The sequence below is a fragment of the Trachemys scripta genome, chromosome 3, assembly GCF_013100865.1.
Source record: "Trachemys scripta elegans isolate TJP31775 chromosome 3, CAS_Tse_1.0, whole genome shotgun sequence".
Lineage (NCBI taxonomy): Eukaryota > Metazoa > Chordata > Testudines > Emydidae > Trachemys > Trachemys scripta.
In genome coordinates, this window is record NC_048300.1 from 180194045 (window position 1) to 180221180 (window position 27136).

Below are 27136 nucleotides of genomic sequence, written 5' to 3' on the forward strand. Positions count from 1 at the left end.
TCTGAGAACCCATTTCTGTGAAAGCCACGCAGAAGGCTCAAGAGGCCACTAGATGGCAGCATTCCTCATTCTCCATGGTTGACTTCCTGTTTGATTCAATTTTGACCTACAGGGTCACGATTTGCTCTCGAGTAGTGCAAAACTCTTTAAGCTTAATCATTTTTCTTAATGTGACAATGTGACCTGACTGCTGTGTCATTTCTATGAGAGATTTTCTTTATTTCAAAAGTAAAATAGACATGCATAAACCATTAACAAAAGTGATTTAAAAAAAAAACAATTTCTATTTAAGTCTATTTCATATTGAAATGAAGAGAAATAAGCATAAGGAAAATGTATTCCTTCTCCTCCCAAGAGGAATAGATTGGCATTGAGGTGAAGAAATGGACTCTAGCAAACAAGCAGGGTATAGGCAAAAGGCTGATATTTTAAGAGTGGCAAGGGATGAAAGTGAGAACAGCACTGGAAAGGAAGGTCAGTCAAGGCTGAAGGGGAGAGGAGTGAGCAAGGGGATGGGAAAGAGGAGGAGAAAACAGGAAGAAAAGGAAATCTGATAACAGGAAGGAATGAGGGAGGGGTTCAGGAAAGGGAGAATTTCCTGAGGTCTCTTCCAACCCTGATATTCTATGATTCTATGAATTTAGAGTTATAAGCAGAGAGAGAGTCAAAAGGAATGTACCCCACTTAATATACTGGGGTAGATCCTCAGCTGGTATAAATGATCATAGTTCCAGTGTGGAGCTGTGATCATTTCCACCAGCTGAGGATCTGTCCCAGTGTCTTTCTGGTTGCGGACAAAAAGCACTGTTTCCATAAAAGTAATTCTCAGATGTTAAACGGAAGTGGGAACTTCAAGAAGAAATAAAGGAGTATGAATTTCGAAGTCTCACCCTCACTTTTGGATAGAAAGACACAATGGAATGTATCCGTGCTCTTTTCTTGTAGTTGAACCAAAATATGTTTATTCATAGAAATCTGAATTTTCTGTGAGAAAGGATTGGGGCAGTAGATGTTCAGTTATTGTGGAAAGTGAGAAAGAGGCACTTAAGGTGTAGATGAAAGTGATTTCTTAAACTAGACACTTTTACCATTCTGTTCAGACAGCACTGTAGCCTATTTATAATAAAAGTTGTCCTACAAGCAGCTCATCCATTAAACAAGGGGGGTCTATAAACTTAAGTCTCTAAATATTTGGATTGCTTGATTGTGTCATTCACTTAGTCATTAACATTTATTTTTAGAAGTACTTAGAGCACTTACTGCCCCCCCCCAAAATTGCCACATTCCATATTATTAGCTGTGAACTTTTGTTTTGATCAGTCTTTACAGCTGATAGCCTCATATTGGCAAGGCGGAATTCAGAACAATGGGAGTGACTAATCTATGGCAGATCTTGGAGCCTGTGAAAGAACATGTTCATCTGAGCAGTCTCAGTGGAAAAACCCTTGCTGTTGATTTAAGTCTATGGGTGTGTGAGGCACAGACTGTTAAAAAGATGATTGGAGTAGTCACCAAGCCTCATCTTAGGTACAGTATCTTTTTTTTCTTCTTCTTCTTCTTCTTTTGGGTGGATAACTGTAACCAGTCAGTGTTTGAATCTATATAATATAGTTTGCTCATGTGGTGCTTTGCTCCCAGAGTTATGCCAAGGTACTTCCAAAATCCGTGGTAGTCCATATTACCATATAGTTTTAACCACTTACTCAGTGTGTGCCGATCATTCTGCATGAGCCATTATGAAGTGCCTTGAGGAGTATGTGCATATATGGTTGATGTGTCTGATGCTTGTTCAAAGAACAAACTAATCAAAGTGACTGTAACTCCAAAGTACTGACTTGTGCAAACAGGACTGAAAAGAGGACATGTGGAGCTATAGACAACTAGAATTTTACTATTAAAAGTGACCAGTGGCTTTTAGGTCTCTTAGATTTTGAGTACCCAGCTCAAGAGGCTTTATGGATGATTTTCTGAAGTTGTAAGAATCCACAGCACCAATTGACTTCAACTGGAATTCTGGATGCACCACATTTTCTGAAAGCATCTAAAATGTCTCATATTAGGGACCCAAAATAGCTGACCACTTTCCAAAATGCAGCCTTAGCCGATCAGCAATTAATTCAAAAATTGTCTGGCATGGGGGCACTGATTCAAATCTGTTAGTTACTAATCATGTTAGTAGTAACAGAAAGTTATTACTCTGATTGCAGTGGGATGGAAATATCAGTCAATTTTCTAATGGACATACCCACATCACACAGATCACCCTAACTGGCACCCTTTTAAGAACTTTCAGCAGAGTGACCAAAAGCTGAATGGATCTGGAGAATAAATTATTCCACCACTGTAGACAAGCTTTCATGGGGACAGGGTTAAAAGTACATTGCTAAGCCATTTTAGGGAAACTTACACTGAAACTGATTGTATTATATTTGTTCTATACATAAACAGGGTTTCAGCCTCCAGAAATGTCAGTTCATCTCCCCTCAGTAGTAGTATATTAACTAAAATATTTTTAAGCAGTAGTCTTTCTAAATCAATCTAACACATGTGAATGTTTGTTCTACTGCTTTTGAATGTCGGCTCAATGGATTATGGCAAAAATGTATTGTCTTTGTGCCTACTCAGTATTACTGTAGTAGGAAAAATTGCAGTTATGAAAGATGCAACATTCTTTTTGCCCACAAGAAATATATAAATCAGTATGTTAAAAATAGTATTATATTTCTATTATATCTGAGTTTTATACCACACTGATCACCATAACAGCTGAGGTATTCTCAACATTTTAACATTTGATTTAACAGGATGTCTGTTTCCCTCCTTCCAATTTCCCTTTATCATCAGTATGAAGGTAGGTCTGGGAGCAGATCTTGTTCATGAGCTGGTAAATTTCATGACAGTTTTGGAAGGCTGAACAAGAATATATTCCTATAATACAGAATTCATGAAAAGGTATTAAAGTTCTTCTGAGCAATAAGTCCGCAGAAAAATGAATATCTTTCCTCTCTGTAGTTATATACCTGTACAAAGACTTGCAATACAAAATGGTATGAAATCTTTTCGGATATGTTTGTGTGTGTTTTCCAAATGGCAGCTATAGAATCTTTTTGGGTGGATGGAGGAGCATTGGGTTAGGGCTATAATCCAATTGTCCTTAAGGTGTTTCTTTTGCTATTTTTGTTCTTTGGTTTGAAACTGTGTATGTTTCATTATGAAGTTCTGACCAACATGAAATTTCCATTTAGGGTATACACATCAGTTGTCATGCGGCTTAATTTATAACTAAATTTTTCAGTGAAATTATTTATTTACTTTGTTAATACAGGAATCTATTTTTTCGAATCTCTTCTTTAACCTCAATGGAGATCAAATTGGTGTTTGTGATGGAGGGGGATGCCCCAAAGCTGAAAGCAGAAACAATGAGTAAGAGGAATGAGCTCCGCTATGGGTCTTCAAAAAAACCTAGGGCTGCAAAAACAGGGAGATCCTATTTTAAATCAGTTTTAAAAGAGGTGAGTGATAGAGGAATTTCATTATTTGGGGTATTAGAGAATGGAGAGGGAAGAAAAAACGTTTAAAAAAAAAAAGGGAAAGAATTTACAATAAATCTGACGCACAGAAATGACTCCAGACAGATTTTTCAATGAGATTCTGCCCCCAAAAAATTTGCATCACTTTGAGATTGGATATTAGTCCTGTAACTTGCTGTATTAAGAGTTTATGAACCCCCTTTTTTTGTGAAGATCATATAAACTTCTTGGGGCAGTGTGTTCCCATATGTACTGTACAGCATTGAGCACAACGATGTCACTCAGTGAAGAATGATCATTTGAATTAGCACCTAAAAATTATTATGTACACTCCTGAGTCAACAAACTTAGTAGTCTCCCCTATCTATGCAAATTTCAATACACTTTTATTAAACTCCAAGGTATACATATTGACAATAAATCCTAAGTGAATATAGTGCCTGTTAATAGTTCTAGGTTGACAATGCTGGAGACTCTTCTGGAGCTAAGCACACAATAGGCATTACACAGGTAGTGTTAGTACAAGCTCTCTTCACCGTTCCTTGGATGCGCCTTAAACCTGACTTGCTCTGTTCCATTCCTTAATCTCTTTGCTGATGCTGGAAAGAAGGTGGACTATTGTCATGGTGATTTTGGCATCAGGACACCCATCCATTTGAAAGTAGATTGAAATTCTAGTTGTTCTTCTAACAGCTGTTGCATGGCAAGTCTCTCTGGTGCTGGATTCAGACCAGTGATTGAGATACAAGGCTCTGTATCTCATTACCAATCTCTCAAGCCATCTAATTCCTCATAAGCCTTTTTGGTTTTATATTTTTTATTACTTACCTAATAAACATATTGGTGTTGTGTAGACCTGTTTATATGTTTCTAAAGCAGGGATTCTCAACCTTTTTCTTTCTGAGCCTCCCCTCCCTCCTCTCAACATGCTATAAAAATTCCACGGCCTGTCTGTGCTACAACAACTGTTTTTCGGGCAAACATTAGGGGGTAGCAAGCAGGGCAGCTGCCCAGGGCTCCATGCCACAAGGGGCCCTGTGAAGCTATCTTGCTCAGGCTTCGGCTTCAGCCCGAGGTGACAGGGCTTGGAGCCCTGGGCTTCAGCCCCAGGTGGTGAGGCTTTGGCTTTCTGCCCTGGGACCCAGCAAGTCTAACGCCGGCCCTGCTTGGCAGACCCCCTGAGACCTGCTCGTGGCGCCCCAGTGGGCCCCGGACCACTGGTTGAGAACCGCTGCTCTAAAGCACCTAGCACACTTTTGGTCATTACATAATAACACAGTAGACTTGTTTTCTAGACTAGGTCTATGAACCAGGAAAATAGCCATGTTAACATAGTTAGCTATGAAAATGTTTGGTGAGAAATGTATTTAACTAGGTTGAGAGAACCAAGGTTGCAGGACAAATTGCTCTGTCATTTTGTATGGAAGTTTTTGTTTATTGATATCTTTCGTTACTAATTCCTCATTTCCTTAGTGTTCAGCTCTTTCTTTGCTCTCGTATCAAAATAATGTACTACATGATTGCTTGTGGCATGAAAAAATACATGGCAATATCAATTTGCATGTTGAATTTGTGGGCCTTGGACCACAATGACTACTGTCCTTTTAAGTAACATTGTAGATCAATTAGTAACTTGGAGATTCTTAATGTCAGCTTCACTGTTTGCCGGGTTTCTTTTGTGATTGAAGTAAACTGTACTTCCATAAAGTTTTTGGTAGTGTTGGAAAAGTATTTATAGGACAGGAATGAAATGAGGGAAGATGTTTTATTTGCTTTGTTTGTTTCTCTTCAAGGGCATGATCCAAAGCACAGTGGAAATATTTCCATTGATTTCAGTGGGTTTTGGATTGGGCACCAGATGATTAACCTGAATAAAATATATTAATATTGTCAAGCTGCTTGGCGTGAGCTACGCTCCAATAGGACAGCAATTCTTACTATGCCACTTTTGTGGTTTTGATTTGTTAAAAATCCTGACTTGTGAAGAGAAGGCATCATAATAATTCAGTATAGTCATTTCAGATAGCTTGCACACAACACTTCTACAAAGGTAACCTTCCTTTTCTGCTGGTCTGCCCATGATTTCCCCCGGACCCCTACCTCACTCATGCACATACACACTTTCTTGCATCTCTGGATTGGCTCCTCTGTTCCTCTGCACATTCCCATCTATTACTTTTCCACTTAAGCAATTGCTGTAATTATCACAGAGATGTTATGTGATCATGAATGAGAGGGGACGTAGATCCCTGAGGCACTTCATTAAGATGTGATCCATGATGAAAGTTTAAGAAGTCCTGTTTCATACTTTGTCTTGCCTATGTTCCACCCAAGCTTCGCTCACTGTCTACTTCTGTGCCTCTTTCTGCACAGAAACCTCCTAAGCAATGTATGCCAATTCTCCAGCCTCTCCTTCAAAAATCTGATGAGCCTATCTGCAGGGGCGGCTCTGTTTTTTGCCACCCCAAGCACGACAGTCAGGCAGGCTTCGATAGCATGCCTGCAGCGGTCTGCGGTCACACGGATTCGGCGGCGTTTCTGTGGGTGATCTGCCAGTCCCATATCTTCAGCGTACCCGCCGCCGAAACCACAGGACTGGCGGACCTCCTGCAGGCACGCCACCAAGGACCGCCTGACTGCCGCCCTCGCAGCGATCGGCTTGCCGCCCCAGGCACGCGCTTGCTGCGCTGGTGCCTGGAGCCGCCCCTGCCTATCTGATACATAAAGTGTTTTGGCAATCAGTGTGTGTTTAGTACTGTGAAACTGAACATAACCATGTCCCTACTCACTATAAATTATAAGTTAGTTCAGTCGGGGAGCTAGTCTTTGTTTGCAATGCCACATGTATTGTAAAGTGACACATACAATGATAGTACTACATTGATGATAATAATAATGGCCACTGCAGACATACACATGAACCTGAGGACTATTTAGAAAAAATGGTTAATTGTAAAAAGGGATAACTGAAGATTCAATCTCTGTCTTCTCTTGAATATTTTTGTTTATTTAGTGCCTTGAAATGTTGGAGTGTTTAGGATTACCTTGGGTTCAAGCAGCTGGTGAAGCGGAGGCGATGTGTGCTTACCTGAATGCAAATGGATATGTGGATGGCTGCATTACCAATGATGGAGATGCTTTCTTGTATGGAGCTCAAACAGTTTATAGGAATTTCACCATGAATGTAAAGGTAGTGTGTTAAGTTTTTTGGAGTCTTTTTTCCTTCAGACTACTTCACACTCATTATATTGCTTAAATGTGAAGCACGTAGTTAATTGTTCAAAATATTTATGGTATCTGTTAAGGCTTCTTCCTCACCACTCCCTTGGTTCTTGTCAGACAGACAGAAAGCAGAAGACCAGAGTCTGAAGTGCAGGCAATGTAATGTTTATTGGGGTTAATCAAGCAAGCATATCCATAGCTCTGTACGCTGCAGAGCTTTTCTCCGTTTCTTTTTCCCACCTCCTCCTCCTTAGCAGGCTTAATTATATCTGTAGTACACACCCTGGTCCCACCCCTTACAATTTATGGTCATGCTCCATTTTGGAGGATCATGATCTTGGGGGCTTTGGTACCGCCTCTTTTGTGCCTCATCGGAAGTGTAGGGAGTGAGGTTGTGTTTCGGCCAGGGTCACCATTTCTTTCGCTTTTTAGTGTTTCTTATGCCGCCCCTCCTTGCCCCTCCCAACTGGTTGCTTGACCTTGCCTTGCGATAGGATTTGTGGCAGTCGTATATACTAAACTCCCACCAAAACCTGCAACACTTTAACTCACTTACTTATCTTTTCTCATTGTGCTATAAACCCCATCTGGTTGTGGGCAAATGCAACACACGGTGTCTTTATTCACGCGTTAGTAAAAATATCAAAAGTCAAACAGGTGAACAAAACCCAAAATTTTATTTCAGGCAAATATACAGGCTAAATACTATATTAAGAACACTAACAGTATCCTACTTTTGTCTTCCTGTATTTGGTCTTGCTTAAAATCTCTGTTCTTATAAAGAAGACGTGCTTTGCTTGATTCATTAGTGTTCAAGTACTGAATGAGTAAGAAAAACAGCTGAGTTGAAAACAAACATGAAATTGACAGAGGGTCCTGTGGCACCTTTAAGACTAACAGAAGTATTGAGAGCATAAGCTTTCGTGGGTAAGAACCTCACTTCTTCACTTCCCTTGCATCTGAAGAAGTGAGGGTTGTTACCCATGAAAGCTTATGCTCCCAATACTTCTGTTAGTCTCAAAGGTGCCACAGGACCCTCTGTTGCTTTTTACAGATTCAGACTAACACGGCTACCCCTCTGATACTAAACATGAAATTATCTGCTGTCTGTTTAGGTTTTCTTTTACATGAATTCTTATGTGACCTAAAGCTGTAAATTTTCTACAGGACACAGCCCTGTAGTGACAGTTGTGTGCTTACAGAAGCAACAGGTCTATGGGGTTAAATAAATGCAAATTCCCTCATTTGCATCTTACATACACATTAAAATGTGTAACACTGTCACACTTGATAATGAGGATTGCTCACCAAATCAAGCACTGTTGACACCATGTCTTGTATGTCTGAATAATAAACTATAGTATGACCAGTCCAAAAATGAATGTATCCAATAAAACAGACCACCCTGATTAAAATTATAGATACGTTAGGAATGTAGCTTGATACATTTGAGAAGGCAGAACAAATAACTCTCTTGTGCACTCTTCTGTAGTATGCAGAGAGATTTATTTTATGCTAAGTCTAGGGCATCAAGCAAGTGCGGTAGCAAATGGAGTAAAGATTGAAGATTTAAATGTATCCTGGTGTAAGAAACTGTTGTTCAGCTAAAAAAAGTGCTTGTTTCTTTGTGAGAACTAATGGAATGAAGAGGCAGAGCTGGGAGCACATAATGTTAAAAAAGAAAATGTTGTAGGGCAATTTGCTTGTGTTCATTTGGCTATACATTTGTACAGAGTAAACTAGAGCCCAGTTTTCAAAGTGGGATGTCTTAAATTAGGTGTTCAAATAGCATTAAAATGGGTATTTACTTTAGTTGTCTAAATATCTGTCGAGGTGCCTAAAAAGTTTGAAAATTGGGTTATAAGTTTTTGTTTGTTTTTAAAGTTCAGATCCTTTGATAGAAGACAACTTCCTCCTGTTCATTCGTTCTTTGCAGCTTCAGCGTGTTCTTTTGTCATTCTATAAGCCTAGGGTGTTGGTTAAATTTCTAATCCTTGATTGGTTTCAGAGTAGCAGCTGTGTTAGTCTGTATCCGCAAAAAGAACAGGAATACTTGTGGCACCTTAGACACTAACAAATTTATTTGAGCATAAGCTTTCGTGGGCTACAGCCCACTTCATCAGATGCATGTAGTGGAAAATACAGTAGGAAGATATATATATCTTTTCTCTCCTGCTGATAAAAGCTCACTTAACTGATCACTCTCCTTATAGTATGTATGGTAACACCCATTGTTTCATGGTATACACACAGAGAACATGAAACAATGGGTGTTACCATACACACTATAAGGAGAGTGATCAGTTAAGTGAGCTTTTATCGGCAGGAGAGAAAAAGAACTGTTTGTAGTGGTAATGAAAATGGCCCATTTCCAGCAATTGACAAGGAGATATGAGGAACTGTAGGGGTGGGGGGGGAATAGTTTTACTTTGTGTAATGGCCCATCCACTCCCAGTCTTTATTCAAGCCTAATTTAATGGTGTCCAATTTGCAAATTAATTCCAAATCAGCAGTTTCTCGTTGGAGTCTGTTTTTGAAGGGTTTTTTGGTTGTAATATTGCGACTTTTAGCAATATTACAACGATTACTGTAATCGAGTGGCCAGGGAGACTGAAGTGTTCTCCAACTGGTTTTTGAATGTTATAATTCTTGACGTCTGATTTGTGTCCATTTATTCTTTTACGTAGAGACTGTCCGGTTTGGCCAATGTACGTGGCAGAGGGGCATTGCTGGCACATGATGGCATATATCACATTGGTAGATGTGCAGGTGAACGAGCCTCTGATAGTGTGGCTGATGTGATTAGGTCCTATGATGGTATCCCCTGAATAGATATGTGGACAGAGTTGGCAACAGGTTTTGTTGCAAGGATAGGTTCCTGGGTTAGTGTTTTTGTTGTGTGATGTGTGGTTGCTGGTGAGTATTTTCTTCAGGTTTGGGGGCTGTCTGTAAGCAAGAACTGGCCTGTCTCCCAAGATCTGTGAGAGTGATGGATCGTCCTTCAGGATAGGTTGTAGATCCTTGATGATGCGCTGGAGAGGTTTTAGTTGGGGGCTGAAGTTGATGGCTAGTGGCGTTCTGTTACTTTCTTTGTTGGGCCTGTCCTGTAGTAGGTGACTTCTGGGTACTCTTCTGGCTCTGTCAATCTGTTTTTTCACTTCAGCAGGTGGGTATTGTAGTTGTAAGAATGCTTGATAGAGATCTTGTAGGTGTTTGTCTCTGAGGGGTTGGAGCAGATGCGATTGTATCGTAGAACTTGGCTGTAGACAGTGGATCGAGTGGTGTGGTCTGGATGAAAGATGGAGGCATGTAGGTAAGTATAGCGGTCAGTAGGTTTCCGGTATAGGGTGATGTTTATGTGGCCATCGTTTATTAGTACTGTAGTGTCCAGGAAGTGGATCTCTTGTGTGGACTGGTCCAGGCCGAGGTTGATGGTGCGGTGGAAATTGTTGAAAGCATGATGGAATTCCTCAAGGGCTTCTTTTCCATGGGTCCAGATGATGAAGATGTCATCAATGTAGCGCAAGTAGAGTAGGGACGTTAGGGGACGAGAGCTGAGGAAGCGTTGTTCTAAGTCAGCCATAAAAATGTTGGCATACTGTGGGGCTATGCGGGTACCCATAGCAGTGCCGCTGATTTGAAGGTACACATTGTCCCCAAATGTGAAATAGTTATGGGTGAGGACAAAGTTACAAAGTTCAACCAACAGGTTTGTCTTGACATTATCGGGGATACTGTTCCCGACGGCTTGTAGTCTATCTTTGTGTGGAATATTGGTTTAGAGGGCTTCTACATCCATAGTGGCTAGGATGGTGTTTTCGGGAAGATCACTAATGGATTGTAAAAAGCAACAGAGGGTCCTGTGGCACCTTTAAGACTAACAGAAGTATTGGGAGCATAAGCTTTTGTGGGTAAGAACCTCACTTCTTCAGATGCAAGTAATGGATTGTAGTTTCCTCAGGAAGTCAGTGGTGTCTTGAGGATAGCTAGGAGTGCTGGTAGCATAGGGCCTGAGGAGGGAGTCTATATAGCCAGACAATCCTGCTGTCAGTGTGCCAATGCCTGAGATGATGGGGTGTCCAGGATTTCCAGGTTTATGGATCTTGGGTTGCAGATAGAATACCGCTGCTCGGAGTTCTAGGGGTGTGTCTGTGCGGATTTGCTCTTGTGCTTTTTCAGGCAGTTTCTTGAGTAGCCCACGAAAGCTTATGCTCAAATAAATTTGTTAGTCTCTAAGGTGCCACAAGAACTCCTGTTCTTTTTGCTAATCCTTGATTAATTATTTTACTTAAAAACAGTTACATTTGTATGTAGATATTGAAAGCTGCAATTCTTAAAATCATTTGGTTAGTCTTCAATGCAAGATGATATTTATGTCAATCATACTTTGTGTAACAATGACAAATGGCTTGGTCTCTTCTATTCTAGCAGTTGAACAACAGTAAGACAAATTGCTCTTAACCTGTCAGCAACAAATCAATTTCCTAGTCACCTGTGGTCCTGCCTACACTATTCCCAGCTGTAATATTTTTCTTGCAGGACCCACATGTTGATTGCTATACGATGTCCTCTATTAAGGAGAAACTACGTTGTGACAGAGAGTCTCTGATTGGGCTAGCAATTCTTCTTGGTTGTGATTATCTTCCTAAGGTGAGGAAACTAATTAGTTACCATGTTTCTGTGACTTATTTTTTCTGAACATACAGTACCAATTAAGATTTGAGCATGTATAAAAACATATGAAATGCATGGTAGACTACAGACATCTAGCTGAGGAAAGTACCTTAATAACTCCTACCGTAAAGACATTTTCATAATACTTTGTAGTGAAAATTAATGTTTGCAACTCTGTGAGATAGGTGAGTATTATCATTTTACAAATAAGGAAGCTAAAACAAATTTAGATGGCATGTAATATATATGTGGAAGAGCTGGCATCGGCAACTAAGAGCCTATTAGAACTTTGAGCTCCCAGTCTCACACTTAGTCCATTAGATTATGCTTTCTGTCCACACTGTGGCTGTAACTATGCTAGTAACAAGCGTGTCTGAAAATGGGGCAGTCTACAGTATGATTATGGAAAGCACAGTTGCCAGAAAAATCCTTGTACACTCTGTTTGGAGAAATCAGTAATAACTGTTTCTAAATGTGATTGCTGGTAGACTGTTCTTGAGCCACTTTGGATTTGACCAAAAAGCATGACTGTATGGAGATTGGGGAGTTAACCACTTCTGCTGCAGGGCTTAAAGAAATGTTTAACAAATGCATTTGTCTGGTGTGACCAGGCACGCCTGATACAGCATGTCCTGACATTTAATTGGAAACTGCTGCTGTAATGCATGCAGAGGAAGTTGAGAAGAAATAATAGTCTCGGTTTGTAAGTACTGATGCTCTTGACTAGAAAAAGATGAGCTGAAATGGAAGTTGCCAGTAAAGGTTGATGTGCATTACTCTTTGCAAACTATGGCAATGAGCACTTCATTATGAAGCTGCTCTGATGGTTAGTCTACCCCACTGTTCCTTCATTCCAAGTAAAGTGAAGCGATTCCAAATCCAGTTTACCAGTCTAAAACCTCATTTGTGTCTGTCACTTCCACTCAACCAAAAATGGCTCTTGAATTGTTCTATACCCTAGTCTCTCAAATATGCAAGATTATCCTTTGGAGAGCTGAAACTCTATTGCAGATTAGAATGTACTGAGTTACACAGCAGAGGCATATTATTCAAACAGAGATGTAACATGTCCTATAGTACCTGTCACAAAAGCTTTGAGTACCAGTACTGATACCCATATCAGTAAATACTTCTCAAGTATAGAGTATTTTAAAGGGACACTGTCAAACTTATTTTCAGAAACCAAGAACTTAAATATAATTTACTTTTTTGATGTGCTCTTTAAATAGTATGTTATCAAAATACTATAGAATAAATCAGTGAGATTTGTTCCCATATTGATGTTTGGAAGCTTGTTTTGCGTGGCTCCAAAAGAAATAATAAATAAGCCTGGGTTTATCCCTCTTCCACTCTCCTGCTATCTCTTCAATTTGTGTTTGTTTTTCTGCTGCTTTTGCTGGTTTCCTGCTAAGGAAAAATATTATTATGAACTGCCCCAAAGCGGCATATGAGAGTGAATTCATCATCCTAATGTGAGACACAGGAGATGCCACAGGCAGTGAACAAATCAATTTAATTTAATTTGCACATATTCACTAATCCCACTTTAACAAAGTCATTGGGAATTTTGCCATTGACATCTGAGGCTCAGGATTAATTCCAGAGCAAAGAAACTCAAACAGAGATGTTCCCTCCCCTCTTCGTAATCTTCCTGCAATTCTGTTTAAAGGCAAGTGTTTCCGGTACTACTTTCTACTCTAGACCAAGCCTTAGGAATAACTTATAACAGATAAAATTTCGAGAAGAAAATTACTTTTGTTTTAAGTTGATGGTGTCTTTGTAAATCAGGTGTGTTAAACTTTTTTTGAATCACCCCACCTTAGCTCCTTTTTAAAAAAAAAAAAGCTTGGAGCCCTTTCTTCCCAAAATAGTGAGAGGGGTACTGCCTCCTAGCCCTCAGTGTTTAGATGGCATCATTTGCTCAGATTAGGGGGACCAAGCACCACAGGCAGGGGCAGCTCTATGTACTTGTTTCAACTATCTTTCAATGGGAGTCTGGCTTGGATGTTTTCCCTAGTCTCTGCCCCTCCAATTGAGTACCCCAATTCCCAGTTGCTGTAGTTCAAGTTGACTCTTCTCATGCAGCTTTCTCACTGACTTTTAAATTTGTTCTTCAAGACCTCTGTTCTTCCTTTCTGTGCTATGTCTAATTGTGGACTTGATTCCACAAAACATATTTGTGGAACAAAACATATTTCCCAGATGACCATGTCAACATAACGGTGACCCACTGTAGTTGCATTGGAGACGTACTACAATCTTATGACAACCCCATATTAATTTTTTGTGTAAACAGTAAGGATTTTAATTGTAATGAATTCAATCCAAGGTGCTTTCCACTCTGCAGAAGTAAGATGGCTAAATCCATATTGTATATATAAAGGAAGAAGCATCTGAATTTTTTTAAATTCTTCATGGAATTAATTTTTTGTTATTACACCTAACAGATATCAATGTTTTACATTAGTTTAAACTTTAATATGTACCATGTTTCCCTCTCTCTAAAAGGGAGTGCCAGGAGTTGGAAAAGAACAAGCTTTAAAGTTAATTGAGACTTTGCGAGGTCAAAGTTTACTGCAGAGGTAAAGTTAAAGTTTGTCTTGTCTCCTGAAATATTTCAGTGTTTTAAATTGTCTTATTGAAAGGCAGTATTATGTTGCACTTTGAACCTGAGTCTATGCTACTCATGTTTTAATTTTTAAGAAAACAAAATATTAAATTTCTTACATGATGATCAGCTGTGTATTCAAACAATACATTCTTCCAGGCAAACTATTTTTTTAAAGTTAGTTATTGCTTAAAATTGTGTTAACTCATAGTCCCTATTCTGGCAGACAGTAACACATGTATACATGTTTGCAGGCTCAGAGGAGGTAGATCCTGATCCCAAGCCCACAAAAGTAATTTGGAAAGACTCTCATTGACTTTAAAGGGCTTTGGATCAGGACTTTAGATCCTAATGTTGTCTGGTATGACTATTGTCACAATGATTCTCAAAGCTAGACATCCCAACAATCCACAGTACGTACTCAAAAGTACATTCACTGAAACAAATTGTGCAATGGAAAACGGAATAGTTTTAAGAGGATGAATTAGTTGGTATGATTTTTTTCCCCATATTTAACTTAAGTGGTAGAATTTGCATGAATAAGCTATGGGATTGCATTACGTTAACATTTGTAATATAATTTTAGGTTTGATCAATGGAAAGGACAGCTTCAATGTGGTAATTCATCTGTTCTGACAGTTAACAAGATGACTCATTGTTCTGTGTGCCATCATCCAGGTCGGTAGGAAAAGGGGTAGATTTTTGTTTTAATTTGATGTACATTTTATTTGCTCCCCCACCAGCTCCCCTGGGTAATGAGGCTGCCCATTCTGGAGCCTTATAAGTACAGTAACTCCTCGCTTAACGTTGTAGTTATGTTCCTGAAAAATGCGACTTTAAGCGAAACGATGTTAAGCGAATCCAATTTCCCCATAAGAATTATTGTAATGAGGGGGGGTTAGGTTCCAGGGAAATTTTTTTCACCAGACCAAAAACTATATATTATATAGATATATACACAGTATACGTTTTAAACAAACAATTTAATACTGTTCACTGCTATGATGATTGTGAAGTTTGGTTGAGGTGGTGAAGTTAGAGGGTGGAAGAAGGAGGTATATTTCCAGGGAATGTCTTGCTGCTAAATGATGAACTAGCACTCGGCTGAGCCCTCAAGGGTTAACGCATTGTTGTTAATGTAGCCTCTCACACAAGGCAGCACGAACACGAGGGAGGGGAGACAGCATAGCAGACAGAGACAGACACACACACGCACCTTGTGTGTGGGAGAGAGAGAAAGACGTACACTGCCCCTTTAAGTAAGCTGACCCACTCTTAAGTGCATTGTCTTTTTAAGTGGATCAGGAAATTGAGACAGCAGCTGCTGCCCCAAGCTCTCTCTGTCTCTCTCCCTCCCTGTCCCCACTGTGTTCTATATGGAGAAGGGGTAAGTGGGGTGCAGGAGCGGGGGGGGGCACCCTGATATTAGCCCGCTCCTCCCCCCCCCCACTCCCTGCACAGCAAGCAGGAGTCTCTGAGAGCAGCTCCAAGGCAGAGGGCAGGAGCAGCACATGGCAGTGGGGGAAGGGACAGCTGAACTGTTGATTGATAGCTGGGCGGCTGCAGCACAGGGAACTTAGGGGAGCAGGGAGCTGATAGGGGGGCTGCCGGTCCACCCTGGTTCCAAGCCCCCACCAGCTAGCTGCAATGAGCTGCTCTTCCTGCAAGCAGTGGACAAAGCAGGCGGTTGCCAAACGATGTTAGAAGAGAGCATTACACAACTTTAAACGAGTATGTTCCCTAATTGATCAGCAACGTAACAACAAAACCAACGTTAACCGGGAAGACTTTAAGTGAGGAGTTACTGTATAATGCCTTTTGAAAAAGGATAATGCCCTTTAAAATATTTTAAATGACTTGCATTAAAAATTGCTTTTATGCAGGTCTCAACTTCTGGATTATCTTTCTTTAAAAAATATAAAAGGTCTCTCTTGAGGATTGGTGATGGAGTAGGACTTTTTTTTTTTAAAACCTGCAGGCCACTGGTACAAGCATGGGCCATGTTGGAGGCGTGCAGAAGATGTTACTATTGAATTGCTGTTAGGTGGTATAGGTCTAGTTTGGACAGGTGTATACATCACAAACTGCCGTCATAGTTGGCACCTTTTTGGCAGTGTCAATAAAGAGAGCGAAGACTGAACTGACATTGAGTCTGAACTACTCAGTCATTCATGTTGGCGGGCCCTCCATTGACACAATTGAGATATATTAGCAGAGAACATTTGCATTGCTATTCTTACTGTGTCTGGATTTTATTTTTAAAGTGGCATTCAGTCTCGAGGGCCATCTATCTGGCACCTTCAGTTCAAACCCAATGCTGCTTACAGGAAGAAATTTGGTGGGGGGAGGGGGATGGAGAGGGAGGAAGAGAGAGAGAGAGAGAGAGAGTCATTCATTCCACAGTTTTGTCACGGTGTCAAATATGCATGATATTTGTGGGTCTTTAGAGAGATAATTTTCCAGAATAACATTCTGCAACATTCAAACTAACAAGAAAAATCTGATTTTTATTGTAACTGTTACTCAGTATTGCTAGTGTGCTTAGCTCTGTATACAGCAGCTTTTGGTGATATACCCACGTATACTCAACTTTATGAAACACTCTTGTGTAGTTTGGGAAACATGGTTCATCTCATTCTCTTTCTTCCTTTTTCTGTAGGTTCTTGTAAGGACCATGAGCTCAGTGGATGTAAACTGTGTGGAAGTGTTATGTACTGTGAACCACATGACTATCAATACTGCTGCCCTTGTGAGTGGCATTGTTCAGAGCGAGTGAAACAGACAAATGCAGTGGAGGACAATATCAGAAAGTAGGAATGTCTTCAAAATGAACTGCTCCTCATTGCTTTCAGGTGCAGGGTGAGCATGCAAGTCCTGCATCACACACATTTCTATCCTGTTCCTAATGTGTATGTTTTACTTGCAGAAAAGCTAGAGATTGTGAGGGCTTTCCATTTTCTGAGGTAACTAAAAAGTCTGCTAAAGGTTCATTTTGAATCAGTGAATTGGATTTTCAGCTAACTTTCTTCTCAATGTCCTCTCTTTGCTTTATTTCAAGGTTATCGAAGAATTTCTTGTAAACAAAAACAAACTCGTCAGGATAATGGAGTGCCAGAGGCCAAATTTATTGTCCTTTCAGGTACAGAATGATGCATAGAGAATCCAGCTCTTTGACATGTTGCATTTGTTAGTATGCAATGCACTTGAGAATATTAACATTAATTAGTAACTTTTATCAGTGGGAAGAACGTAAGAACCTTGCAACAACTTTAATATACATGTTTGTTTGGAAATCTGAAATAAAGGCCTTAGAATAGGTGTAGAAGGGGACAATGTAGTGAGAGAAACTGGAAAACAGGGTCACTCACAACTACTGCAGCTTTAGCTAGATATGAAGTTCCTTTTCACATCCTGTCCTGAACTGTTGAGTTGTTATGGCAGCTAGCCCTCACTTACCAGTTCTGAATTGCCACCTACCAAATTTGGAGGCTTTTCTGGGAAGGCCCATCATCCCAAAAATTCAAAGATCTGCCCTGGCATGCTCCCTAGAGGTTATGTGAGTGGATGTAGATTTTATCAGCCTAGTGCGTGAGAGAGAGAGATACTTATGTATCATTAACACTTTTTAAAGTACAATGGGTGAAATCCTCATCTGGTGTAAATCAGCATGGCACAATTGAGTTCAGCGAAACTAGTATGATTTATAGTAGCTATGGATCTGGCCCACTAATAGATAGTTCCATAGTGGGTGAGCAGGATGTAGCTTTCTGCCTAGTGGGAAAGGAGGAGGAGGATCCATTACACAAGAAAATAATGGGGGGAGGGGAATAGCTGAAAATAACAACCCTATAGAGAGAAGGAAAGTGTGCAAGGGAGAGAGGGCAGAGAACACATGAGAGAGACTGGACAGAATAAAAAAGAATTTGGTGGCAACTGTCATGGGTTGGTAAAAAGGACACAAGGTAATGTCCATTTCCTAATCTGTAGCAAAGGGAGCTCCATCATAAAAATAAATTTAAAAAATTGTGAACCGCTGTTCTCGTCTTTCAAGAAATTTATTTCAATATTGACGTTATATTGTTCTTCTGAGCATTAGTGCTATAAATGATGCCTTCGTTGTGCTGTTGAACTAGGCTGGCTACCAATAGCCTACCAGTAAGAACTCTGCATTTATACATTTAATCAAACCCTAAGATGTGTTTTAGTTGTACTCTATCAATACAAAAGGAAACATAATTGAAATGTACACACAAAATTGTATTTAATCGACACAGTTGAAGAGGTCACCTTACATTAGAACAGCTTTGTCTAGAAGTCTGTAGATAACATTTGAGACTGATATTTACAATGCAAAAATTGGTGATGCCCTTTAGTGCTAATCACAGAAAAAGGCCAGCCCTTTATGCCTTGAGTGAGTGATTATGTTCTTGTGCCCAGTATAGAATTCTCCCGGGTTTATTGTGCTGGATGACTTCAGTGTCCATTGGAACAATGACTCTTCTAGATTGATTTACAGATTACCCGACAACATAATTGTGGAACCTTACCAAGTGGATTCTTGCGGCATAACAGAGAACTATCTATCTGAATTTGGGGGGGGGGGGGGGGGGGGGATGATGTACAGAAGTTGGAAACTATACCCTTCTTGGTTAGGTCATCTCCAAGGCTAACATTAAGGCTCACCTTTCCTGGCAGGGCAGAAGATCTGTTTTGATGTTCCACCTTCTGAGACTGTTTACATGAATGGTGTATAGACAATGGACCACTAATGAGTACTCTGGTGGAAGGTGATAAAAATCTGTGGGTGTGCATGCATGGGAGAGATACGTTATCAGAATCTGATGGGGAAAATGTTTAGCTTTCAATGTGGCCTTCCCATTCCTGCTGCTGCTATTACAACTGCTCCCTTAACTCTCAGTTGAGCAGGCTGCTATATCTATCCTGTTATGGCTGTCCATTATTCTGCCATCTTGCATTGAGAGGTCATTAGTGTCTTACCATAAGGTGGGTATTAAACCGATGTATAAAACATAATACATATTTAAAGTGTTCATTGAGGTAACTGTTAAGGAAACTGTAACAACAAAATAAGAAGGTATTAAGGTTGCATTTCTTAACAGAGACTTGCTTTTGAGAAGATGGAATGGACCAAACACTATGCTTGCAAGAAACTGTTGTCACTGTTGACACGCTATGACATGATCAAAAGAAAGTCTGGTCAGACAGATACAGAGCAACTGCAGGCAATACGGTAATGTAATTTGTGAAGTTTTTGAATTCACTCCATGTTTCTGTTCACTTCTGTCACTGGAGAAAATCTTATTACTTACTAAAGTAAAATTTACTTCCCCCTTTTGCCTCATCCTTGAGCTATGCGCTGCCTTTCGAAAAAGGTAAAAGCTTAAATTAGTGCTGCATTTCTGTCATTGTGGCTACACAAAAATAAAGTGTAAAGTAAAATGTGTACAAAAGTTTCTTTTAATGCTAGTTTATAGGGCATGATTCTTCACACCCTCACGTTTAGCCATAGTCTCATCAACTTCAATGGGACTATACATGAGATAAGCACTATGGGCATGAGTCTTTGCTCATTGAAGTCCATGCACGATCAGGCCTGTTGTCTATAAATCTTAGTCAGTGACAGTTTGCAGCTGGGGAGCTGAAGTTCTTGTCATACCTACTGGCTTTCCTCTTGTTATGGCTAAGAGTGAATGGTCTTGCTGTTGAATTCTACTAATGCTTTCTTGTCAAGACGGAATATCATTATTTTCTAACCCTGTTAAATTTTCAGTTCAGTGTTACCATCAAATTCTATTACCAATTCAGCAAAAAAGGGGGTGCAGAGAGGCTGTGCACTGCTTAGATGATATACCCACACACATTGCCAGTATGTACCTGTGACAATCTCATCACTAATCTTGCACCCTCATGGATAACCAAAGACATCCAATTATCCTCTCCTTTCCTGCTTGGGTGCAAAGCCACCACTGAACAGAGTTATGCCTATTACATAGCATAGTAATTTCTCCTTCTGCTTCTGTGTAGCACATTCAGTTTCCATATATGCAGGATTAGTGCCTAAAACCTGTTTTAGCACACATTTACACATTTTACTTTATTGTGAGTAGTTCCATTGAGTTCAGTGGGACTGCTCACAGATGTGCAATAGCACAAGTGGTAAGGTGAGTTTTTGCAGGATCAATGGTTATTATTCAGAATTCTGTTCCAAAGGAATATTGAAAGCAGGGACCAAGTGGTTTATAGGAGTGTTAGTAGAATGTGGAACCTTTTAACCTCTAAGTTGCTGGTTCAAATCCACTGCCAATAGCAAAATTAAGTTATCTGATGGCTGTTCAGTTGTAACTGTCAGTGTAACAAAAAAACATCAGTAGCACGCACACACACACACACACACACACAACAACACCTAACTAAACTGCACAATGGAGATAAAATGAATATTTCCCCCCAAGCAATATCTCTCTGGCTCAAAACTCTCCAGTCTGAGCAAAGAGACAAAAAGAGTGAATGAATAGAGACGCAACTACTGTGTCAGGTTGTCCCCATGCTAGGGTTTAGGGCCATAGGCAGGGCAGTCTGAGGAAGTTTTTTAGTATCACTGCCTTTGTATCTCTTGTGAGAAGGGGACTTCACTCTTCAGTGATGCTCATCTGGTACCTTTTTTATGACCTTTACGTTCACTAATGGTCTGTTTAAATGTTCAAAGTCAAGAACTGAAGTTTATTATTTACCTACACCAAAGACAAAATTACAAATCTTAAAAGCAAATCTTTCTGATTTTTAGAATCTGTACTAAATCTACTGATAGAGGAATAGAATTTTTTTCCCTCTGATTAATTTGCATAGATTACAAAATTAAAATTTTGCAATAGGTTTGTGATTTTTCACATTTCTTGCTTTAGCAAAATCATTTAGTGATACCATGTCTGCTTTTGTTTCACAGGATAGTCAGGACACGTGTTAAAAATGGAATTCCTTGTTTTGAAATTGAATGGCAAAAACCAGGTTGGTGCGATCTTATACACACATGGGTTATTCTGTAATGTAACTAAAAACAGTGGACAAAAATCCCCTTTAAAGGAAGTGGGTAGCCAGCAATATGCACAAGTGACCTGTAGTACAGATTGGACAACTGTTCTATGAACATATGCAGAAAACACACACTTTTAAAATCAAACGGATTGAAAATGCAAACAATGAACCCTTGCGGGGGGGTTGTCTGTGGCAGTCTTTAGGCGTATCAGATCAGCACTTGGTGCACACTTGAAGGTGGCCAAAGATGTCCCTTATACTGGCTTGGGACTACGACAGCACATTGGACTCCAGTTTTATTCCTCCTTGGCCCCAGCATATCACCTATACTATGGTGGTACTACTTTACATGAAAAAATCCCCCATGATTGGGGAATCTCAGCCTGTGATAGACTGGTGCAAAGGGGCCTTAGCATGACCAGGGTCTGACTTCTAATCTGCTACTGACCTTTATATTTGAAAATTGCAGTTAAGGACAAGGGAACTGCATAGTTCTTGCTTTGGTCCTTTCCCTTCCTCCATGCCCTCAGCCCTAATATGCCTTTGTTAATTTTCTAGAGCATTATGTTACAGCAGATGATCAGCCCACAGAGTCCTTTGTGGTTACAGTAGAGGAAGAAGCTTTGTTTCAGGCTGCCTATCCTGACATCGTTGGCTTCTATAAAATGGAAAAGTTGGAAGTTTTGGAAAGGAAACAGAGAAGTAAGTTTGAAAGCTGACCAATGCTTAGCACTCTGTGGGCACTGCCATAACACAGATAATAAAGATATTTTCAGGACTGCATCAGCTCTTCCATAGCTGTTCATACATCATTTACAGTGGAAGATTAAGATCCCATTTCCTTCTCTCCTTCCCATCTCCTGCTCTTTTTCATCTGCTAGCACTATATGGTTAATTTTTGTTTTTTACTTTGACATAAAGAAACACCTATTATGTATGCTCTTTGTTTTTTCAGGTAAGAAAAATAAACCAAAAGAAAAAGAACGCTCAAATATCGATGGTAAAGTTGCTGATCTTCTGTCTCTGATGAATTTGCAGTCTACATGTGAAAGCTTTCCTGAGCAGGATTCCAAGTCAGATTTTAAAACTCTTCCTGATAATCAAATGCAGGAGAAAAGTATCTCCAAATCTAATGATTCCCTTTTAGCTGCAGATTTTTCCCCTGTAATTGTTCAGTTACAAAACCCAGTATCTACCCTTCCTCTAACTGCTTCACCCAACACTCAATATCAGAGTGCTTTAGATAACTCTTTTACTTCACCAGCACAGTTTACTCAACTCCCTGAGGCATCATCCTCTTATGTTTCCTCTATGATAGCTGATCTACAATTGAGTGGCATTGATTGGGAAGGAACCTCGTTTAGCATTTCACCAGCACATGTTGATTCTGCCTGTTCAGTGTCTGAGCTTGGTGCATCTAATAATTGTATAAGCCAACCATGTACACTTCAGCACAAAACAAGGGAAAACACAGAATATTCTGGTGCTACACAATCTGATGAAGATTCTTGCATCAGTGCAGAGTATTTGGTTTCAACCCCTACTGATCTGGTAGGACAGCTTCAGAAGTTGCCTTTAAGAGAACGAATATTTCTGAAGACGTCTGTGCAGAAAGATACTGCACTGTCTCTAAACATTGTGCAACCGAAACCTTTACAATTGTTGAAACAAATTAAAGAAACATCAATTCCTGAGACTATTTCCACTTATCCTTCAATTCAATTGCGTGACACCACAAAGGAAATCAAAATGTTATCAGAAAAATATTTGAAGATCTCTGGTGTACAAAATTACCAGGAACAGTACAAAAAACCTGGAAACTTGGTACAAATGGAGCAAAAACACCCCAAACAAAGCTGTTTGAAGTCTGTGGGTTTGAGCAGTCAAGCAACAAAGCCTTTGAACTCCAAAAGTGAATCACTGAAGTTAGCAAAGGCCACAGATAACTGTCACATTAGAAAATTCTGTACTGAAGCTACTTGGAAAACTTTCATTAAAAAGAGTGTGTGCCATGACAGACATTCTTCTAGTGAGGACAGTGATGATGGGAATATGACGGATAAAAATCAGACTTACAGAATTAAACAGCAGAGACAACCGAATCCAGCTCAGATGAAGGAAAACACCACCAAGGAGAGGGGTAACAGAGGATCAAATCTTTCAACTAAATGGAGAGAGAGAGAGGCAAATTTAAAAATAACTAGCACTAATTTGTCAATGGAAGTATCTCCAAAACCTGCCTCGGTAGTGGAAGCTAACAGTTTCCCAAGCCCAATACTATCATTTAAAAGATTAGACTCCTGTTCTTCTCTTCAGCAAAGCAAAAATGATGACTGTGATGTATGGGTAGATAGTCCCCTGCCTCTGTCTGAAAGGCTCAAACTAAGACTCAAAAGCAATTAGTACTTCATTAAAAATACATTACATTAAACAGTTAACTTGGTGTCTAAAACTCCTACATAGGTCCTTTCCTCATATTCATAGCATTGGTGTATGCAAGTTCAAGAGACGCTGTATTGCTAAGTTGACATAGTCGTAATTAATAGAAAGCATTGTGAAGTCCTGCTTACTTGGTACTGAAGTTTGAAATGTAAACATTGTCAAAATTGTGCAGTCTCTGGAGTACAACTGACATGCCGTGAAATCCGTTTGACTGTATAGTGTTTTCTTGCCTTAAGCACCATAGCCATGGACATAATATACAACATTGCTATTTTATTCCAAAGGAGGTAAGGTTTATGTAATGAAGCATTAGCCTTTCAGCTTGTAAAGGTAGACTCATAATATAGTTACAATGTGCTATGCTGCTATCAGGTGTTCTCAGCAAGACAAACTGATACAGCTTTTGTGTAACGGAAATTCCCCATTGTGCTCCACTCTCTTGATGGGGTGTTAACTTTAAAACAGGCTTACAAATACTTGTTTACTTGTTTATTTTTTAAATAAATGAACAGATAAATTCAGCAGTTGAGCTTGTCCAGTGTAGCTGAATTTGTCTGACATGTCCTATAATGAACTGTTAGAACAGACGCCTAGTCCAGAAAAGGATTAATAACCACTTGAATCAGTGCCAGCTGAGTGGACTCAAAGTGAGTATTTTAGGTGCATTCTAGTTCTGTAATTGCTATCTCTACATTTTTATTTAAATGTAATTGTATTAAATTAATGTTTGTAGCTGGTGGCATTTTTTTGCTACAGAACAAGAATGAAATCTCTGCAAGTTTTGACTTGCCTTTAGGTAATAGCAGAGAAGAGGTTAAATTATAGGAAACCTAAAATTAAATTTGCTATTGCAACTTCATTTACCAGCATCACATTTTAAATCATTGTTTGTAAAAGGAGCCTTGAAATTAGACTTAAAACAAAAAAGTAACACAATAGATCCCACCCATTAATGCAGAGATACAGTTCACTGGGACTACATATCCCAAACTACATTCTATTTCCCACAGATCACCACTGAGTTCCCCATTGGCTATAGGTCAGGGGTTCTGAAACTGGAGGTGGTGACCCCTCAGGGAGTCATCAGATGGTTATGTGGGGGTCACGAGCTGTCAGCCCATGGGTGGGCCTGGCAATGGATGGGGCTGATAGGCCTCAGCCCCTGTTATTTTAAATTATTAAATTAACACACACACACACACACACATTTTTAATTTCTGGGAGGGGGGGGGGATCATAGAGGCTTGCAGTGTGAAGGGGATCACAATACTAAATGTTTGAGAATCGCTGCGGTAGGTGAAATTATGCATGACTTCATCATAGCTAGCAGCCAATGAAGAAGACTTTTTGATCAAAAAGCAATAATGTCAGGTTTACAGAATTTGTAGAAATTAGAGAAAAGGAGAACCGATGATCTCAACTAATCAATCCCCTTCCCTCTTGCAGGATAGTTCTCTTCAGTATGTTTCCCAGGAAAGGAGAGAAATGGCTCCTTTACAGTAACTTTCCGTGAGTAGTTCTTCTGTAAAATGGGGGAAATAGTATTTTCTTACCTCACAGGTGTTTGTGAAGGTAAAATTATTTAAGTAGTATGAGGTGTTTAGATACTACAGTAATAAGTACATAAAATAGAGCAGAAAAGAGAAACATTTCAATAGAAAACTCAAGATCCTTACCTTTTTAGGAGGGTCAAGCCTTTTTGGTCCAGCCAGGTGGCAAGAGAGATTGATTAAAACTACTTCTGAAAATAATAGCATTTATTCTCATTACATAAAGGAATGAAGCAATAGAATCATTAGTATACATATGAAAAGGTGATCATGAAATGCTTCATGAGTTTTATTATGTAGTTACTAGAAAATGTGAGTAGGGATCAGTGGTTGACTAGATCAGGACTACTACATTTTGAGAGACGAATGCTGTAAGTAACTTACAGAATTGTCTGTGTGGTTGTCTGTCTTCTTTTTACATGGTTATGATTTTATCTTTTGAAGGTATTGTTTCTAAAACTGCGCATTGATTTTGGAGACTGAATGTTGGAAGATGATGTCTGTCTATGTAGATTGTAATGGATTTTTTACCTTTAGTCCTTTTGGTATGATGTCCATCTGCTTGCATTCATCTTCCTTTCCAAATGCAAGCAGATGGACATCATACCAAAAGGACTAAAGGTAAAAAATGTTGGAAGAAGAACTGTACTTTCTTTACCTAGGAAAAACAAGAAAGATGCAGCTCCTACTCTTTTGCTTTGATGGAATAAGATTTGGAATTTTTAAGCATTTAAAACAAGTGTCCTCTCCATTTTGTGACAATTTTCCTATTTTTCCCTTTTGGAATATGGGGCCTGATGATTATTAGACATTAGAAGTGTTCTCCAAGGATGTTCCACTGTAGTCATGAATTTTGCTTGGCCTATGTAACTGCATAGATGGATGATATCTTGTAAGTATTTTGTCAGGATTCTGATTTGAACCCACTCTTCCTTGGATGATGGAGGTCAGATATGTAAAGTATATCTATTAAAGATTCCGGCACTGCAGAGAATCAGTGTATTCTTGGAATCCCTGTAAGAGCCACATTCAGTCCCACAGCTCAGGTCCAGGTATGTGCAAAAGACAGGAAATATATAATTTCTAATGCCTGATTCATCTCTACCTTTCATGAGCTTTACACCTGTGTAACTCCATTATCAGGAGCAACTTTGGTGAAGACATACACCAGTGGGAGAGAAAAATAGTCCTATGATAGTTCAGCTCATCCTTGCATTGAGTTGGTACAGACCATATAGCCTTGTGCTGTTGAATCTGTTAAGTAAAGCCTGAGACATCTTTCCAATGAAGAAACTCACCTACGTTAGAAATGTTACTTTTCTGTTTTGTCATCTTTCATTAAATATGCTGAATCTAATTAGGAGACTGTTAGGCCAGTAAACCTTATGTCCTATACTGAATAACGATTGTGGTAGTGCTAGACTTCTAAATGGACATCTAGACATACAATACTATGTAAGAACATTTTCCATCTAATTGTACCATTTGTATTGAAGACCAAAATACGTGTTTACCTTTATTATGCTTGTTATATCTGAATTTTGTTCAAAAAGTTCTTTACTTACAAAGTGTTGTGGCTAAAAGTAATTAAGTGTTTGAAAATGTAATTAATTATATATTGAAAAATATAATTTGTACCAAAACAATCTCTTAATGATTTTAACTTAATGCGTCTCTTTTTTTCTATTAAACTAATAGGTTTTTGATTAATTTCTGTGGAAAATGTAAGTGTTAAACTAGCAAAGAGAAGTTTACACTCTCTGTTGTACAGTGAGACTTGCAAGAGGGGAAAAAAATCAGAGGATTATAAAGTTTAAACAGCTGTGTTTAATAGTTCATGCTACAAAATTGTTCTCATGTTTGCATTTGCTTGCTCACTGTCTGGCCCAGTGACTCTCTTTAGTTATTTATCCATAGTGGCACTGCTTCAACGGAAAAGACTGAGGAAGCCCCACATCAGAATACCTCTTAGCTAGATTTGGCAGAATCTGATTTTATTTTATTTTTATTTATTTTGTAAATTTGACAGATAATATTGTTTATTTTTAACCTTTTTT

The 27136-nt window shown here is 39.3% G+C and overlaps 1 protein-coding gene across 1 annotated transcript in view; it reads left to right on the forward strand.

Annotated features, from left to right (window-relative positions):
• The window catches only part of GEN1 (GEN1 Holliday junction 5' flap endonuclease), a 32275-nt gene extending 5567 nt beyond the window's left edge, over window positions 1-26708 (forward strand). Inside the window, exons 2-14 of the mRNA XM_034766553.1 lie at window positions 1321-1527; window positions 3326-3512; window positions 6544-6720; window positions 11292-11402; window positions 13935-14008; window positions 14621-14712; window positions 16694-16844; window positions 16961-16997; window positions 17093-17173; window positions 19155-19285; window positions 20999-21060; window positions 21646-21789; window positions 22043-26708. Coding sequence (XP_034622444.1) covers window positions 1367-1527; window positions 3326-3512; window positions 6544-6720; window positions 11292-11402; window positions 13935-14008; window positions 14621-14712; window positions 16694-16844; window positions 16961-16997; window positions 17093-17173; window positions 19155-19285; window positions 20999-21060; window positions 21646-21789; window positions 22043-23490 — 2856 coding nt within the window. The 5' untranslated portion in view covers window positions 1321-1366 and the 3' untranslated portion in view covers window positions 23491-26708. The remainder of the gene's footprint in view (window positions 1-1320; window positions 1528-3325; window positions 3513-6543; window positions 6721-11291; window positions 11403-13934; window positions 14009-14620; window positions 14713-16693; window positions 16845-16960; window positions 16998-17092; window positions 17174-19154; window positions 19286-20998; window positions 21061-21645; window positions 21790-22042) is intronic.
• Window positions 26709-27136: the final 428 nt, after the last annotated feature.